The sequence below is a fragment of the Hyla sarda genome, chromosome 2 (assembly GCF_029499605.1).
Source record: "Hyla sarda isolate aHylSar1 chromosome 2, aHylSar1.hap1, whole genome shotgun sequence".
NCBI lineage: Eukaryota > Metazoa > Chordata > Amphibia > Anura > Hylidae > Hyla > Hyla sarda.
The window spans coordinates 9,591,401-9,608,318 of NC_079190.1; the positions used below are offsets into that span (position 1 = coordinate 9,591,401).

The following is a 16,918-nucleotide window of genomic DNA, read 5'->3' on the forward strand; positions in this document are numbered from 1 at the left end:
CTTTGAGGGCAAATATGAGAAAATTGGATCAGTGGGGGTTCGGGTGCTAAGACCCCAACCGATTGCTAAAATTAATGGGCAGCAGAACTCTGTGGAGTTGCTCATAGAAAAGTGCAAATGGTCTAGAGATTCACAAAAAACATAACGAAGCGAAGACAAGTGGCTATTGCCAGTTAGCTTTAGCAATTAGTGGGGATCTCAGCCCCTTTACCCCAACAACATAGCTGCTTTTTTTCCAGAAACGGTGTGACTCTTTTTCTCAGTCTGTGTGTGTAGTATTGAAGTTTAGTTCCATAGATGTGAAAGGAGCCAAATTATAATATCCGACACAACCTGAGGACAGGAGTGGTGCTGTATTTGGAAGAAAGTAGCTGTGTTTTTCTAATTTTGGACAACCCCTTTATGAAAGTCAAACAGAATAATTAATTCCATCATGGGGCAGGTAAGTGAATGGATAAAGGATCTAATAATATTGTGTAGAGGATTTATCAACACCATTACAGGGCATATAGAGGGCATAAAAGCTTCTCTGGTTGACTAGATACACCAAGGATGGATCTAGATTTCCTTGTGCTACTAAACTCTAAGGGTGGGGGGTATTTAGAGTTTGCGCAAATCTCTACTTAACCTAAGACCGCTATTCCTTCATAAATTCCCCCAAGTGTCTCAACAAGAAACATATTGCCACATAACATTCTAGAGACAGGACAGCCAGGGGGTCACTCGAAAGGAATATGTGGCCAGGGTGTGGATGACGTCACATACAGAATACATGTTAGAAACCTGAATGAAATTTCTCATGGTGAGATGCAATATATCGTTGATGGGCATGATAATATAAAAACGACACTATTATTAACCCGAATTGTGATCACTTATACATGTATTTTACCACTTTTGGAGTGTAATGGTGTAACTTCATAATTTTATTGAGTACAATTTTCTTATATATTTACGAAAAACTTCATCTCTTACACCATAGATGATAGGACTGAGGAGTCTGGGCAAACAAGTAAACATAATAAAGTTAGAAATGACTAAGTAAGTGATATAATTTAATAAATAGGTCTCGGTTAGTGTGGAGATGAAGGAGGCCATGTATAACAGGAGCTGGAAGGCATGGAGCATCACTGTTTTACCAGCTTTATGGGCTGATGAGCCACCAGAACCGACCTTCCTGGCAACTAGCATGACTTTAATGTAAGTAAATACAATGATCAAGGCCACAATGGTGAAGCTGAGGATATTGGTGAAGGACCTAATCACATTTTGTAGAGGACTAATTACCAACATTGAACGATCACAAAACACATAAAGGGAATAAAAAGTTCTTTTGGTTGAGTAGATTACGGCTGTGAAGTCTGCAATGTTTGGAGAGAATCCTACGACCCAGACCACAAGGATTGCCGATTTAGCTCTTTTTCTTGTGCAAAACTCAAAGTGTCTCAATGGGAAACATATGGCTATGTAGCGTTCTAGAGACATGATGGCCAGGTTGTATGGGGTCACTCGAAAAGAACAGCTGGCCACACTATGAAAGAGGTAACAGACGGGCACAGGGAGGTATACAGAATACATGATGGTCGCCAAAAGGAAATTTCCCAAGGCGAGGTACAACGTATCATTGATGAGCATGTGAACAAAGAGGACGTATCGAGAGTTCTCCTGCATGTGCGGAGCGGTGAAGAAGACCTTGAGCAGAATAGTGATGATGTACAGGAAGAAGGCGAAAAACGAAAAGGTCAAGATCACAAGGAGAGTTCTGGTGGTAAAATCAACTCTTTCGGTGCCAGAGGACATCAGGGTAACATTTTCTGAGGTGGATGTGAAATTCACCATTGGAAACTGCATTGTAGTAAATCTTCTATGGAGCATCATACTTTAAAGGAAACATAAGAGCATAAGAGTGTGGGGCTTCTCAGATATCTAGAACACATTGATATTTGCAATAGAAAACACATGAGGGGGATTTATCAAAACCTGTCCAGAGGAAAAGTTGCTCATAGTAACCAATCAGATCGTTTCTTTCATTTTTAACAAGGCCCCTGCAAAATGAAAGAAGCGATCTGATTGGTTGCTATGGTAAACTGGGCAACTTTTCCTCGAGACATGTTTTGATAAATCTCCCCTATAAACTTCCCTTGTGCTGCAATTACTTCTAAAATTTGCGTCTAAAAAAACAGACTAATCCCGTATAATGTTATTGTTGCAGGGGCTCCTCTCAATTCCTGTACACAGATGGGGCATTTAAATTTCAACAAAAATCCATTTATGGCCTGTTTCATCTTAAGAGATGCACGTGTTATACTGTTATATGCTGCCCCAATAAATCATACCTCCAAGTTCTTTAGAAGCCCCATTCATTCCATGTAGCACTTTCTGGGAGAAAATGAGAGAGTTGGAATACACAAAATGACTGCACCTTATAGGGGTCCCTGAGGAGGTGGGCCCTAAAGCAGTTGTAATATCTGCTACTGCTATAATCATGAATAAAGTTCTCCATCACTGTTGCGAATCCAAAAAAGCTTGAGTAGATGACTAAGGTTGTTAAATAAGGTTGACTTTGAAAACAAGAAACCCTACTCTAAATACTGCGTGCAAAAAAGATGAGGCCGGGAGTGCACAGCTCCAGCTGCTGTAGGTCGTTATATTTTTTTGCATCACATCAATGGACCTGGACCTACAGCATATTACCCTCCGCTCCTAACTTGTACAACTGCCTCATGGCTTTGGTTTTTCCCAGCTTCAGATGGATTAATAGATGGCTCTACAGACGTCAATATGGCCCAATATGTCATAGGCTTAGGTATAGATCTTTTGAAATGTTCCTGTGTTGGTGGAGTCCATGATCTGGGACCCACACTAATGCTGGATCAACAGCACCCATGGAACTGTGTACTCTGGCTTGTTGCTTTGAGATGGCTATAAACTTCAAAGGGAATGTGTCATCAGAATATAGCCTTTAGTAGCAATCAAGTTTTTCTGTTCCCCATATTTTTAACCCCTTAAGGACCAAGGCCATTTTGACCTTAAAGGGGTACTCAGCCCCTAGACATCTTATCCCCTATCCAAAGGATAGGGGATAAGATGTCTGATCGCGGGGGCCCGCAGCTGTCACGCCCCCTCCCATAGAGTTGCAATGAGGGGTCGGGGTGTGACATCACACGGGGGCGGAGTCGCAGCATTTTTGGACTATTTTTATTTTTTATGTTTACACTGCTCACCGTACAGGATCATTAACATTATATTTTGATAGTTTGGACATTTACACACGCGGCGGTACCAAATATGATTATAAAAAAATTACGCTTTTTGGGAGTAAAATGGGAAAAAGGGACAATTTTCATTTTTATTGGGGGAGGGGATTTTCCACTTTTTTTTTACTTTTTATTTTTAAAATTTTCAACTTATTTTTACACTTTTTATGTCCTTATAGGGGACTATCAATAGCAATCAGTTGATTGCTAATACTGTTCAGTGCTATGCATAGGGCATAGCACTTATCAGTGTTATCGGTGATCTTCTGCTCTGGTCTGCTCGATCTCAGACCAGAGCAGAAGACCCGAGGAGATCATGATCATTCCTAATGACGGCATCTATGGAATTAACAGAGGGGTGGGAGGAGTCTTCCCCTGTTCACCAACAGTGACCCTATGATGAGATCAGGGGGTTCTGTTGGTTGCTATGGTAGCAGGAGGCCCGCTGATGGCCTCCTGTCTGCCTAGTATGGCAGCCTGTGAGGTCCAGCCATAGGCTTGATCACACAGGCTGAATGTCAATGTATACTGACAGTTGTACTGTGCTGCAGTACATATGTACTACAACATAGTATAACCTGTAAAAAGTAAAAAATGTAAAAATAAAATGTTTTTCTATAAATAAAGTGTACAAATTAAATAATAAAATCTCCTTTCCCAATAAAACCCTGTATTATCAAGCCCCCCCCCCCCCCCAAAAAAAAAAATGCCTAAACCTATTCATAATAGGTATTGCCACATATATAATGACTTGTAAATAAAATGATAATGTTATTTATCCTGCATGGTGAACGCCGTAAAAAAAAAGGAGGGGGCGTAACAGGAATCGCTAATTTTGATTCAAAACATGTAATAAAAAAGATGACAAGGTGGTATATATTGCAAAAATGCTACCAATTAAAAATTCAGCTTCTCTCACAAAAAATAAACATTTACACAATGGCGTTGGAGAAAAATAAGAAGTTATGGCTGTCAGAACATGACAACACAAAAAAGGGAAAAAAAAGGATTTTGTTCTGAAAAGGAAGAACTATATAAATTGGTTATCGCCATAATCGTACCTACCCACAGAGTCCAGGTTACATTATTTTTACCACACAGTGAATGTCATAAAAAATTAATGAATAAAAACCGCCAGAAATTTTCTAATTTTTCTGCAATATTTTGGAGTTTTTCAGAAAAAATGCTGCATGTATCAACAAAGATTTACCACTAATATAAAGTAAGATATGTCACAAAAAACAATATCCGAATCGCGTCGCTCGGTAAAAGCACGTCAGAGGTATTACACTTAAAGAGACACATGCCAGATTTGAAAAGTTAGGCCCGGTCATTAAGGTAAAAACAGATGGCATCCTTAAGGGGTTAAGGAGGCCTAAATGCACATGCCCCTTCAGTCCAACTATTGATCATTGTCCCATCTCTTGGTGTTATCTTTGACCAAACCTTAAGAACAGTGGTCTCCAACCTGTGGCTCTCTAGCTGTGGGTAACAGAAACCTATAATGACAACTTGGGGGTCATCAGTTCACGGGGGTTGCCAATCTGAAGGTTCTGAGATGGTTGGCACAGCAGAAATCTCAGTCCAACACAGCAATATTTGTTTTATACTGGTCTCAGCCCCAGGTTTATTCTTCATCAACTGCAGACAAATATTAAAGGGGTATTCCAAGATGTTTTCTTATTTGACTACACTACAGGGGCTACAGGGGCTGTAAAGTTAGGGTTGTTCATAATAAAGTGTCTGTACCTGTGTGTGACGGTTTTCTCACAATTCTTATGTGATTTTCATCCCAATATTTATTTTTACCAGCATACAAAATGACTGTTGTCTCAGATTTTTCCCAGGTTGCAATGCGGCCGAGATCTGACATCAGTCAGCTGATGGTAGGGAGCCTGTCTGCTTCAATGGGTGGAGCGATCGCTTGGTGGGAGATAGATCAATCTGCAACTAATGCAACAGCTGTAGGCACCCTGATTGAAAACCACAGATCTTTTGAATGGATGCAGCTCATTTATGTTTCAATGGGTGGGGTGGCTGATGTGTGGGAGGGAGGAAAATGGAATTATGGGATTTGTAGGCAAAAAAAGAAAAACTCAAACAGGAAATACCAGTTTACAAAAAGCTAGCCACAGTGTTATGGTAATCTCACAACATAGCCATTTAGCCCCAAGACAAGCGCAGACCCTTCCTAAGCATGTCCATTACTGTCTGCCAGGTATGTACCAAAATCACCTTATGGTGGAGAACCCCTTTAAGACATGATGCACCAGAAGATATGGAACGATGAAGCAATCAATCACCCATAAACGGTTGTATAATCTTCAAGCCTTATTCCATTTAGAAGTGACAGACGGCAGGTACAGAAACATAGGGAGCGTGATGGAACAGGTGAGGCGGGGGACGCTCAGGTGGTTGGGGACATGTTTCACGCTCTGCGGAGCTTCGTCAAGCCTGTAATGACGCATATACATCCAGGTATTACCTTTATAGAGCAAGTTTGTTAAGCATTACCATAGTAACGTGTGAGTACAGGTGCACAGGGATACATTTCACCAACATCAAAAACAAACAACAATACAAATAAATTAAAAGCAATAGCAAACTGCATGGAGATTACGGGAGGAAGGCGCCCATTAAATTTTTATTATTCAAACCCAGCGGACCTAACGCATTCTTCCGATTGATCCAGCGGGCTACTTCTTCTAATAATACCTGGTGCCTATTACCTCCTCTGTACGGAACGTCAACACGTTCAATTCCTGGAAACTTGACAATGGACGTATCTCCTCCGTGTATATTCTGGATGTGGGAAATAAATTTAGATTCTCCTACACCAGTGCGGACAGAGCGGAGGTGTTCCTTCACCCGTATCAGGAGTCTCCGTTTCGTTTTCCCTGGCTATATGAGATGGGAATGAAGATGAATTTGCGGCTTTTGTTAGCTACATAAATTCCAGCAATATTCCTTCCGGAAAGTCACTTCAAAGAATGCACTTTTACACTACTCAAGCTCACACCCCGCACATATCAAAAACAGCATCCCATGCAGCCGGTTTGTAAAAATAAAACGAATAAATAAGCCGAGGCCCCTAATTTCACCCCAAAAACTCAGGAAAAGTTATTGACTCAACTATAAGCCTAGGGTGGGAAATACATCATCCCCCCATGTCATCATCCCCCCCCCCGTCATCATCACCCTCATCATCCCCCCCTGTCATCATCCCCCCTGTCATCATCCAGACCCCCGTCATTAACACCCCCGTCATCATCACCCTATTATTTTCACCCCCATCATCATCCCCCTGTCATCAACCCCCTCGTCATCATCCCCCCCCTCCATCATAACAGCCTGTCAATCCCTTCAAAATCGGTAGTCTTCAACCTGCGGACCTCCAGGTGTTGCAAAACTACAACTCCCAGCATGCCCGGACAGCCATCGGCTGTCCGGGCATGCTGGGAGTTGTAGTTTTGAAACATCTGGAGGTCAGCAGGTTGAAGACCACTGCGGCCTTTGTCATCATCCAGACCCCCCTTTAGTTTTCTACTCACCTCCCCTCGGTGAGAAGGAAGGGGGAGCTGGTCCGGGCCATCTATCCTGCAGGGACCGTCCGATGGGGAGGGTTAGTCGTTCCGGGCTGTCCATTTTCACCGGGAGGCCCTCTTCTCCACTCTGGGCCGGCCCCGGACTAGTGACGTTGCCTTGACAATGACGCACAGGGACGTTCATGCGCAGGGACGTCTGCTGCGCACGGACGTCCCTGTGCGTCGTCAAGGCAACGTCACTAGGCCGGGGCCGGCCCAGAGTGGAGAAGAGGGCCTCCCGGTGAAAATGGACAGCCCAGAACGACTAACCCTCCCCACCGGACGGTCCCTGCAGGATAGATGGCCCGGACCAGCTCCCCCTTCCTTCCCACCGAGGGGAGGTGAGTAGAAAACTAAAGGGGGGTCTGGATGATGACGAAGGCCGCAGTGGTCTTCAACCTGCGAACCTCCAGATGTTTCAAAACTACAACTCCCAGCATGCCCGGACAGCCGATGGCTTTCCGGGCATGCTGGGAGTTGTAATTTTGCAACATCTGGAGGTCCGCAGGTTGAAGACCACTGAAAGGGATTGACAGGCGGAGAGTTCACTCGAGTATAAGCCGAAAAATTGTGCTGAAAAACTCGGCTTATACGGTATATACGGTAGACACAAACTATCTAACGGAGGCTAAATCACTTACAAACAGATTTATAAAGAGAGGGTATCTTGTGGATCTTTTAAGTGATGCTTTTAAAAGAGCTAAGTTAGTGACTAGAGATGAGTTATTGGGCAAAACTGAAAAAAGTAAAGTTAAAAAGAGACAAAATCATAAAAAATAAAAAAAATAAAAAAAAAGAGAAGAACAACAGATTTACTTTTTCATTCACAAATTCACATATGAACAAAACAAAACAATAACTGATGTTATCAAGAACAATTGGTATATGTTGGAGGGAGATGTGGATTTGCAGCCAAACCAGTAATTACCTATAAAAGAAATCGTACTTTAGGGTCGTTAATTAAAAGGATACAAAATCAACATAATCGCCATAGAAAGAACTGGTTAACTGAAGCTGTCCCCAAGGGCAAATGCCACAATTGCTCCATATGTCAACAGAATTTAGCAGTGAAAAGTTTTCGGCTGGGTGACGGCATGATAGTGGTAAAAGAGTTGATAACCGGCCAGACTTCCCACGTAGTGTGTTGCCTCACTTGTCCGTGTGGTTATTACTATGTGGGGAAAACGAAACGGAGACTCCTGATACGGGTGAAGGAACACCTCCGCTCTGTCCGCACTGGTGTAGGAGAATCTAAATCTATTGCCCAAATCCAGAATATACACGGAGGAGATACGCCCATTGTCAAGTTTGCAGGAATTGAACGTGTTGACGTTCCGTACAGAGGAGGTAATAGGCACCAGGTATTATTAGAAATAGTAGCCCGCTGGATCATTCGGAAGAATGCGTTAGGTCCGCTGGGCTTGAATGATAAAAATGAAATGGGCGCCTTCCGCCCGTAATCTCCATGCAGTTTGCTATTGCTTTTAATTTATTTGTACTGTTGTTTGTTTTTGATGTTGGTGAAATGTATCCCTGTGCACCTGTACTCACACGTTACTATGGAAATGCTTAACAAACTTGCTCTATAAAGGTAATACCTGGACGTATATGAGTCATTACGGGCTTGACGAAGCGCCGCGGAGCGTGAAACATGTCCCCGCTCATCTGAGCGTCCGCCTCCTCACCTGTTCCATCACGCTCCCTATGTTTCTCTACCTGCCGTCTGTCACTTCTGAATGGAATAAAGCTTGAAGATTATACAACCGTTTATGGGTGATTGATTGCTTCATCGTTCCATATCTTCTTGTGCATCATGTCTCTCATAGATGTACAGGCACTCAATCCCTATTGGCAGGCAACCCATGTGAATTTGAACTTAATTTCAGATTGCGGTGGTGGTGCCGGTTTTCTCCCTTATTTTTGAAGTGAAAACACTATAGACATCCCCAGGGCCGGATCATCATTGGCGCTCATGGAGCGCCTGCTCCGTGCCCCGTGCCCGCAGGGGGCCCGGCACATTTGGGACATCCCTGTGTCCTGAAAAATCCTTTCAGGACACAAGGATGTCACTGGGGCAGTAAACAGGCATCCAGCCTCCAGCCATACTCTGGATATTGCTGTATATAGGCCGTATGTCTGTGGGGGAACTGTACTGCACCTAATGTGGGGAACTATACTGCACCTAATGTGGGGGAACTATACTGCACCTAATGTGGGGGAACTATACTGCACCTAATGTGGGGAGCTATACTGCACCTAATGTGGAGAACTATACTGCACCTAATGTGGGGGAACTATACTGCACCTAATGTGGAGAACTATACTGCACCTAATGTGGGGGAACTATACTGCACCTAATGTGGAGAACTATACTGCACCTAATGTGGGGGACTATATACTGCACCTAAAGTGGGGAACTATACTGCACCTAATGTGGGGAACTGTACTGCACCCCTAATGTGGGGGAACTGCACTGGACCCTTAATGTGGGGGAACTGTACTGCACCCCTAATGTGGGGGAACTGTACTGTACCGCTAATGTGGGGGAACTGTACTGCACCCCTAATGCGGGGGAACTGTACTGCACCCCTAATGTGGGGGAACTGTACTGCACCCCTAATGTGGGGGAACTGTACTGCACACCTAATGCGGGGGAACTATTCTGCACCTAATGTGGGGGATCTGTCGGAGGGGGGGGGGCATCATAATGAAGTGCTCCGTCTTTCAGGCAGCCTTAATCTGGCCCTGGACATCCCATGAATCACATACGAGACAGTCCCCACCAGGCATGTCTTTCTCTTGGCTCTATAGACCTAAGCATGTCCATCTCTTCTCACATATTCTCACATAGGAAGCCCCTTATTTGCATATTGTGCAGACTTTAGTTAGCTCACAAATGAGCGGCCTCCAATACCTGGACTGCCTGAGGCTAAATCAACACCCTTTGCTGACCAAGAAGGGAATGATATGCCCCACTACCAACTATGTTATCCCATAAAATCCAGACGGCTAAACAGGACTTACCAAAGTCACCAGCAAGCTATGTCTTACTAAGAATAGCTATCAACCCAGCTTTCCTTGATGAGATGAGACGAACTTCCCTGAGTCTCTCAGACATCAGGGAGGAATCTTACAGAAATATAACAATCCCTGACCAGCATTGCTGTCTCTGTCTCACAATAACCTAAAATAAAATTAAAGGAAATAATAAAATGGTTCACTAAATAGGCCAGGTGGTCTTTCTGCTGACAAGAGCGAATTGTTGACCACAGCTAAAAGGCCACAAGGTGTTGGCCACAAATGACTAAAAGGACACAAACCTATGACTAAGCGTATACTCCTATATATTCTGTATGTACATGTAAGGTCGCGGATACTCACAGTTTAATATTTATCATGAAGGCTTTGGCTGCTGTTCTCCAGGACTCTGCCGAGCGCACATATTTATAGTTGTAGGTGGAAGTTCCCAGTAGAGTTTGATGTCTCTGAATCTTAGGAATATATCATTAGAGCACCAGAGAGATTTATATTATTTTCGCTATCTTCATTTTGAGGCATTAAATGAGTCTCTAGAGGTTGTTGGAGACGTTGCAGCTATTCAAAACAAAATCAAATACTAATAAAGCTTATAAAGGCATAAAAGGGCTGTAGCGGTTACTTAGTATTCCTGGTAATATGGTAATGGGAGGTGTCCAGCACCTAAAGTCGGTGTGTGATAATACCATGACTGATAATACCAGAATAATAGAGATTACATACTGACCCTCATTTACCATTGCAAACCCGACATGTTTTGTCGGGTTGTGCGCCAGATTTTGTCGCATTGCGCTAGATTTTGTGCCAGAATTTGCGCCAGAATTGAAAAAACCCCCGACAAACTCTCCATTTTGCTAAGAAAACCCCCAAAAGGGGCATGGCCGCTGGGAAAATGGGCGTGGTCTCTCTGAAAAGGGGCGTGTTCCCGACATTTTCACAACAAAACAACATATTTACTAAGGTTTCCACCAAAAATGTGTTGGATTTGAGCCGAGGAAAACCCGACAGATCAGAGCAGGTGTAAAAAAAGAGCAAAGTGTAAGGAAAGTGGAAAATGTAGGGAAACCTTAGTAAATACCGCGGAAAATAAATTGTAGGGAATTTAAACCCACAAAGAAACCTACACAACACTCTTAGTAAATGAGGGCCATCGTGTTTTGTTATAACTCTAGCCAAGTATCTGGCATTTCCCGGTCTTCCTATCTAATCCTTGTGGCAGAGGAAAAGCAACATATGAGGACGCTCTTGTCCTCCAATATCCCATTGTCACGATTCGGCTTCCAGGTAGTGGATCCTCTGTGTCAGCGAGGGATTGGCGTGGACCATGCTAGTGGACCGGTTCTAAGAGGCTACTGGTTTTCACCAGAGCCCGCCGCAAAGCGGGATGGTCTTGCTGCGGCAGTAGCAACCAGGTCGTATCCACTAGCAACGGCTCTACCTCGCTGACTGCTGAGAAGGCGTGGGACAGAAGGACTAGGCAGAGGCAAGGTCAGACGTAGCAGAAGGTCGGGGGCAGGCGGCAAGGTTCGAAGTCAGGATGGGTAGCAGAAGTTCAGGTACACAGGCTTTGGACACACTAAACGCTTTCACTGGCACAAGGCAACAAGATCCGGCAAGGGAGTGCATGGGAGGAGGTTAGATATAGTCAGGGACCAGGTGGAAGCCAATTATGCTAATTGGGCCAGGCACCAATCATTGGTGCACTGGCCCTTTAAGTCTCAGAGAGCTGGCGCGCGCGCGCCCTAGAGAGTGGAGCCGCGCGCGCCAGCACATGACAGCAGGGGACCGGGACGGGTAAGTGACCTGGGATGCGATTCGCGAGCGGGCGCGTCCCGCTGTGCGAATCGCATCCCCAACGGCCATGACAGTGCAGCGCTCCCGGTCAGCGGGACTGACCGGGGCGCTGCAGGGAGAAAGACGCCGTGAGCGCTCCGGGGAGGAGCGGGGACCCGGAGCGCTAGGCGTAACAGTACCCCCCCCCTTAGGTCTCCCCTTCTCTTTGTCCGGTAACTGCCTCCCCAGGGATGAGGACACCGGGAAAGAATGGAGGGTTTCCTCAACGGCAGGCAGTACAGCAGGAGTGGGAATGGGGAGGGAGGGCAGAGGGCGAGGCCTGGCACGGGGCAGTGTGACACCAGGACGGGGGCCATGGGGAGGCACAGAGGCTTGCCTGACGGGACTGGGAGGGGGGGAGAGGCACTTCCTGTGGCAGGCAGAGTCCCAGTTCCTGATCTCCCCGGTGGTCCAATCAATGGTGGGGGAATGAAGCCGGAGCCAAGGCAGACCGAGGAGGACCTCAGAGGTACAGTTGGGGAGAATGAAGAACTCAATCCTCTCAAGGTGGGGTCCAATAGACATGAGGAGGGGCTCTGTGCGGTAACGCACGGTGCAGTCCAATCTGGCTCCGTTGACCGCGGAAATGTAGAGCGGCTTGACGAGACGGGTCACCGGGATGCTGAATTTATTAACAAACGACTCCAAAATAAAATTTCCAGAGGCACCAGAGTCCAAGCAGGCCACGGCTGAGAGGGAGGAGTTGGCTGTAGAAGAAATCCGCACGGGCACCGTGAGACGTGGAGAAGAAGACTTGGAACCAAAAGATGCAACACCCACGTGAGCTGGGTGCGTGCGTGCGTTTCCCAGGCGTGGAGGACGGATAGGGCAATCCACCAAGAAATGCTCAGTACTGGCACAGTACAGACAGAGATTTTCTTCTCTACGGCGATTCCTCTCTTCCTGGGTCAGGCGAGACCGATCCACTTGCATGGCCTCCTCGGCGGGAGGCCCAGGCGAAGACTGCAAAGGATGCTGTGGGAGAGGTGCCCAGAGATCTAAGTCTTTTTCCTGGCGGTGCTCTTGGTGTCGCTCAGAAAAACGCATGTCAATGCGGGTAGCCAAATGGATGAGTTCTTGGAGGTTGGCAGGAATCTCTCGTGCGGCCAGCACATCCTTGATGCGACTGGATAGGCCTTTTTTAAAGGTCGCGCAGAGAGCCTCATTATTCCAGGATAGTTCAGAAGCAAGAGTACGGAATTGTATGGCGTACTCGCCAACGGAAGAATTACCCTGGACCAGGTTCAGCAAGGCAGTCTCAGCAGAAGAGGCTCGGGCAGGTTCCTCGAAGACACTTCGGACTTCAGCGAAGAAGGACTGGACTGTGGCTGTGGCAGGATCATTGCGGTCCCAGAGCGGTGTGGCCCAAGACAAGGCCTTTCCTGAAAGAAGGCTTACTACGAACGCCACCTTAGACCGTTCTGTAGGAAACAAGTCCGACAACATCTCCATATGCAGGGAACACTGAGACAAAAATCCACGGCAGAGTTTAGAGTCCCCATCAAATTTGTCCGGCAGGGACAAGCGTAGGTTAGGAGCGGCCACTCGCTGCGGAGGAGGTGCAGGAGCTGGCGGAGGAGATGGTTGCTGCTGTAGCAGAGGCAGAAGTTGCTGTAACATGGCGGTCAACTGCGACAGCTGCTGTCCTTGTTGGGCAATCTGCTGCGATTGCTGAGCGACCACCGTGGGAAGATCAGCGAGACTTGGCAGCGGCACCTCAGCGGGATCCATGGCCGGATCTACTGTCACGATTCGGCTTCCAGGTAGTGGATCCTCTGTGTCAGCGAGGGATTGGCGTGGACCGTGCTAGTGGACCGGTTCTAAGAGGCTACTGGTTTTCACCAGAGCCCGCCGCAAATCGGGATGGTCTTGCTGCGGCAGTAGCAACCAGGTCGTATCCACTAGCAACGGCTCTACCTCGCTGACTGCTGAGAAGGCGTGGGACAGAAGGACTAGGCAGAGGCAAGGTCAGACGTAGCAGAAGGTCGGGGGCAGGCGGCAAGGTTCGAAGTCAGGATGGGTAGCAGAAGTTCAGGTACACAGGCTTTGGACACACTAAACGCTTTCACTGGCACAAGGCAACAAGATCCGGCAAGGGAGTGCATGGGAGGAGGTTAGATATAGTCAGGGACCAGGTGGAAGCCAATTAGGCTAATTGGGCCAGGCACCAATCATTGGTGCACTGGCCCTTTAAGTCTCAGAGAGCTGGCGCGCGCGCGCCCTAGAGAGCGGAGCCGCGCGCGCCAGCACATGACAGCAGGGGACCGGGACGGGTAAGTGACCTGGGATGCGATTCGCGAGCGGGCGCGTCCCGCTGTGCGAATCGCATCCCCAACGGCCATGACAGTGCAGCGCTCCCGGTCAGCGGGACTGACCGGGGCGCTGCAGGGAGAAAGACGCCGTGAGAGCTCCGGGGAGGAGCGGGGACCCGGAGCGCTAGGCGTAACACCCATCCTCATATCCCATCCTCATATCCCATCCTCATATCCCATCCTCATATCCATCCTCATATCCCATCCTCATATCCCGTCTTCATATCCCATCCTCATATCCCGTCCTCATATCCATCCTCATATCCCATCCTCATATCCCGTCTTCATATCCCATCCTCATATCCCGTCCTCATATCCCATCCTCATATCCGTCCTCATATCCCATCCTCATATCCCTCCTCATATCCCATCCTCATATCCGTCCTCATATCCCATCTTCATATCCGTCCTCATATCCCATCCTCATATCCCATCCTCATATCCCGTCCTCATATCCCATCCTCATATCCGTCCTCATATCCCATCCTCATATCCCGTCCTCATATCCCATCCTCATATCCCGTCCTCATATCCCATCCTCATATCCGTCCTCATATCCCATCCTCATATCTCATCCTCATATCCCGACCTCATATCCTGGCCTCATATCCCATCCTCATATCCCGTCCTCATATCCCATCCTCATATCCATCCTCATATCCCATCCTCATATCCCATCCTCATATCCCATCCTCATATCCCGTCCTCATATCCCATCCTCATATTCCGTCCTCATATCCCATCCTCATATCCGTCCTCATATCCGTCCTCATATCCCATCCTCATATGCCGACCTCATATCCCATCCTCATATCCGTCCTCATATCCCATCCTCATATCCCGTCCTCATATCCCATCCTCATATCCGTCCTCATATCCCATCCTCATATCCTGTCCTCATATCCCATCCTCATATCGGTCCTCATATCCCATCCTCATATCCGTCCTCATATCCCATACTCATATCCCGACCTCATATCCCATCCTCATATCCCATCCTCATATCCGTCCTCATATCCCATCCTCATATCCCGACCTCATATCCCATCCTCATATCTCATCCTCATATCCGTCCTGATATCCCATCCTCATATCCCGACCTCATATCCCATCCTCATATCCCATCCTCATATCCATCCTCATATCCCATCCTCATATCCCATCCTCATATCCCATCCTCATATCCCGTCCTCATATCCCATCCTCATATCTCGACCTTATATTCTGACTTCATATCCCCTGCAATAACAGTCAGGAGGATGATTAAAGGGGTACTCCGCTGGAAACATCTTATCCCCTATCCAAAGTATAGGGGGAAAGATGTTAGATCACTGTGGTCCCGCTGCTGGAGACCCCCGCGATCTCCAGAACGGCACCCCTTTCATTCGGGGCATGGAACGAACTCCGCTTTCTGCCCAATGACTGGCGATGCGGGCCGCCACGCCACCTCCATTCACATATATGGAACAGCATGTAGCAGCTGTCACGCTCCCTCCCATAGACATGAATGGAGGGGGCGTGGCTGCAAGTTTCCGTGTTCCGGACACCTCCGCTGCCGACCCGGAGATTGTGGGGACCCCCAGTGGTGGGACCTCATGCGATCTAACATCTTAGCCCCTATCCTTTGAATAGGGGATAATAGGCTTGTGCAATTCGTTTCGGACGTAATTCGTTTTTGTCCGAATTGTTCATATTTCGTACATTCGGATTGATCCGAATGTATGAAATATTAACATCCGAATGAATCCAAATTCGTAACAAAATGAATTGTACATGCCTACGAAATTGTGAAAAACTAATTTTATTTTTTTTTAAACTCATTTTGATTTAGAAGCAAGGGACCATTTTATAAATTGTGTCTGTTTCACTTTTTTCAAAATTTTTTAAATTGTTTAGGTAGTACTACTACTCCCAGCATGGAACAGACTGTTCCATGCTGGGAGTAGTAGTACCTGTACTAATAGACATATTGGCCCTGGTGTCAGTCATGACACCCGATGCGATTGTCCATAATATAGCAGAGATGCGAGCGAGCTGTATACAGCACTCACATCTCTGCACTATACTCTGGCCAGTGATGTGAATAGAACATCACTCCGCCCAGAGTGGTGATTGGCCAGATGGTTGCAGCCAATCACCGCTCTGAGTGGCCTGCCGGAGTATAGTGCAGAGATGCGAGCGCAGGAAAAAGCCGCTGCAATAGAAAGGACGATCACATTGGGTGTCAGTAGTGATACTCGCTGTGATCTGTTCTTACCTGCAGGTCTGCAGGTACTACTACTCCCAACATGAAGCACACTCTTCTCCATGATGGTAGCTGTAGTAGCTGCATTAACAGACAGAGCGCAGCTAGTTTAACTTCTGACACCTGCTGCGATATGTCTATTAATGCAGGTACTACAGCTCCCAGCATGGAGCAAAGTGTGCTCCATGTTGGGACTAGTAGTACCTGCAGTTAAGGAAAGATCACAGTGGATGTCACTCCTGACACCCGCTGTGATCCTCCTGTATAATGTATAGATGCGGCCACTCTTCTATGGTCCCCTGCACTGACGTATATATATATATATATATATACACCTATTTATTTCCCACAGAGAGTTGTGATTGGCTGGAACCATCTGGCCAATCACAGCTCTCTGCGGGAAATATGAATATGTGTATATATACGTCAGTGCAGGGGACAATAGAAGAGCGGCCGGCCGCATCTATAAATTATACGGAAGGATCGCAATGAACCCCGGCGATCTGTCAATTAGTACAGGTAACTACTACTCCTATCATGGAACAGTGTGTTCCATGCTGGGGGTAGTAGTACTACCTAAAAAAAATGTAAAACATAAAGAAAAAAGTGAAAAAAACACACACATACACACTACATTTTTATTATTGTTGG

At 46.5% G+C, this 16,918-nt stretch overlaps 1 protein-coding gene across 1 annotated transcript in view; it reads right to left on the minus strand.

Annotated features, from left to right (window-relative positions):
- Nucleotides 1-918: 918 nt before the first annotated feature.
- The window catches only part of LOC130357321 (odorant receptor 131-2-like), a 71,528-nt gene continuing 55,528 nt past the window's right edge, over nucleotides 919-16,918 (minus strand). Inside the window, exon 2 of the mRNA XM_056560004.1 lies at nucleotides 919-1,879. Within this exon, the coding sequence (XP_056415979.1) occupies nucleotides 919-1,879 (961 nt within the window). The remainder of the gene's footprint in view (nucleotides 1,880-16,918) is intronic.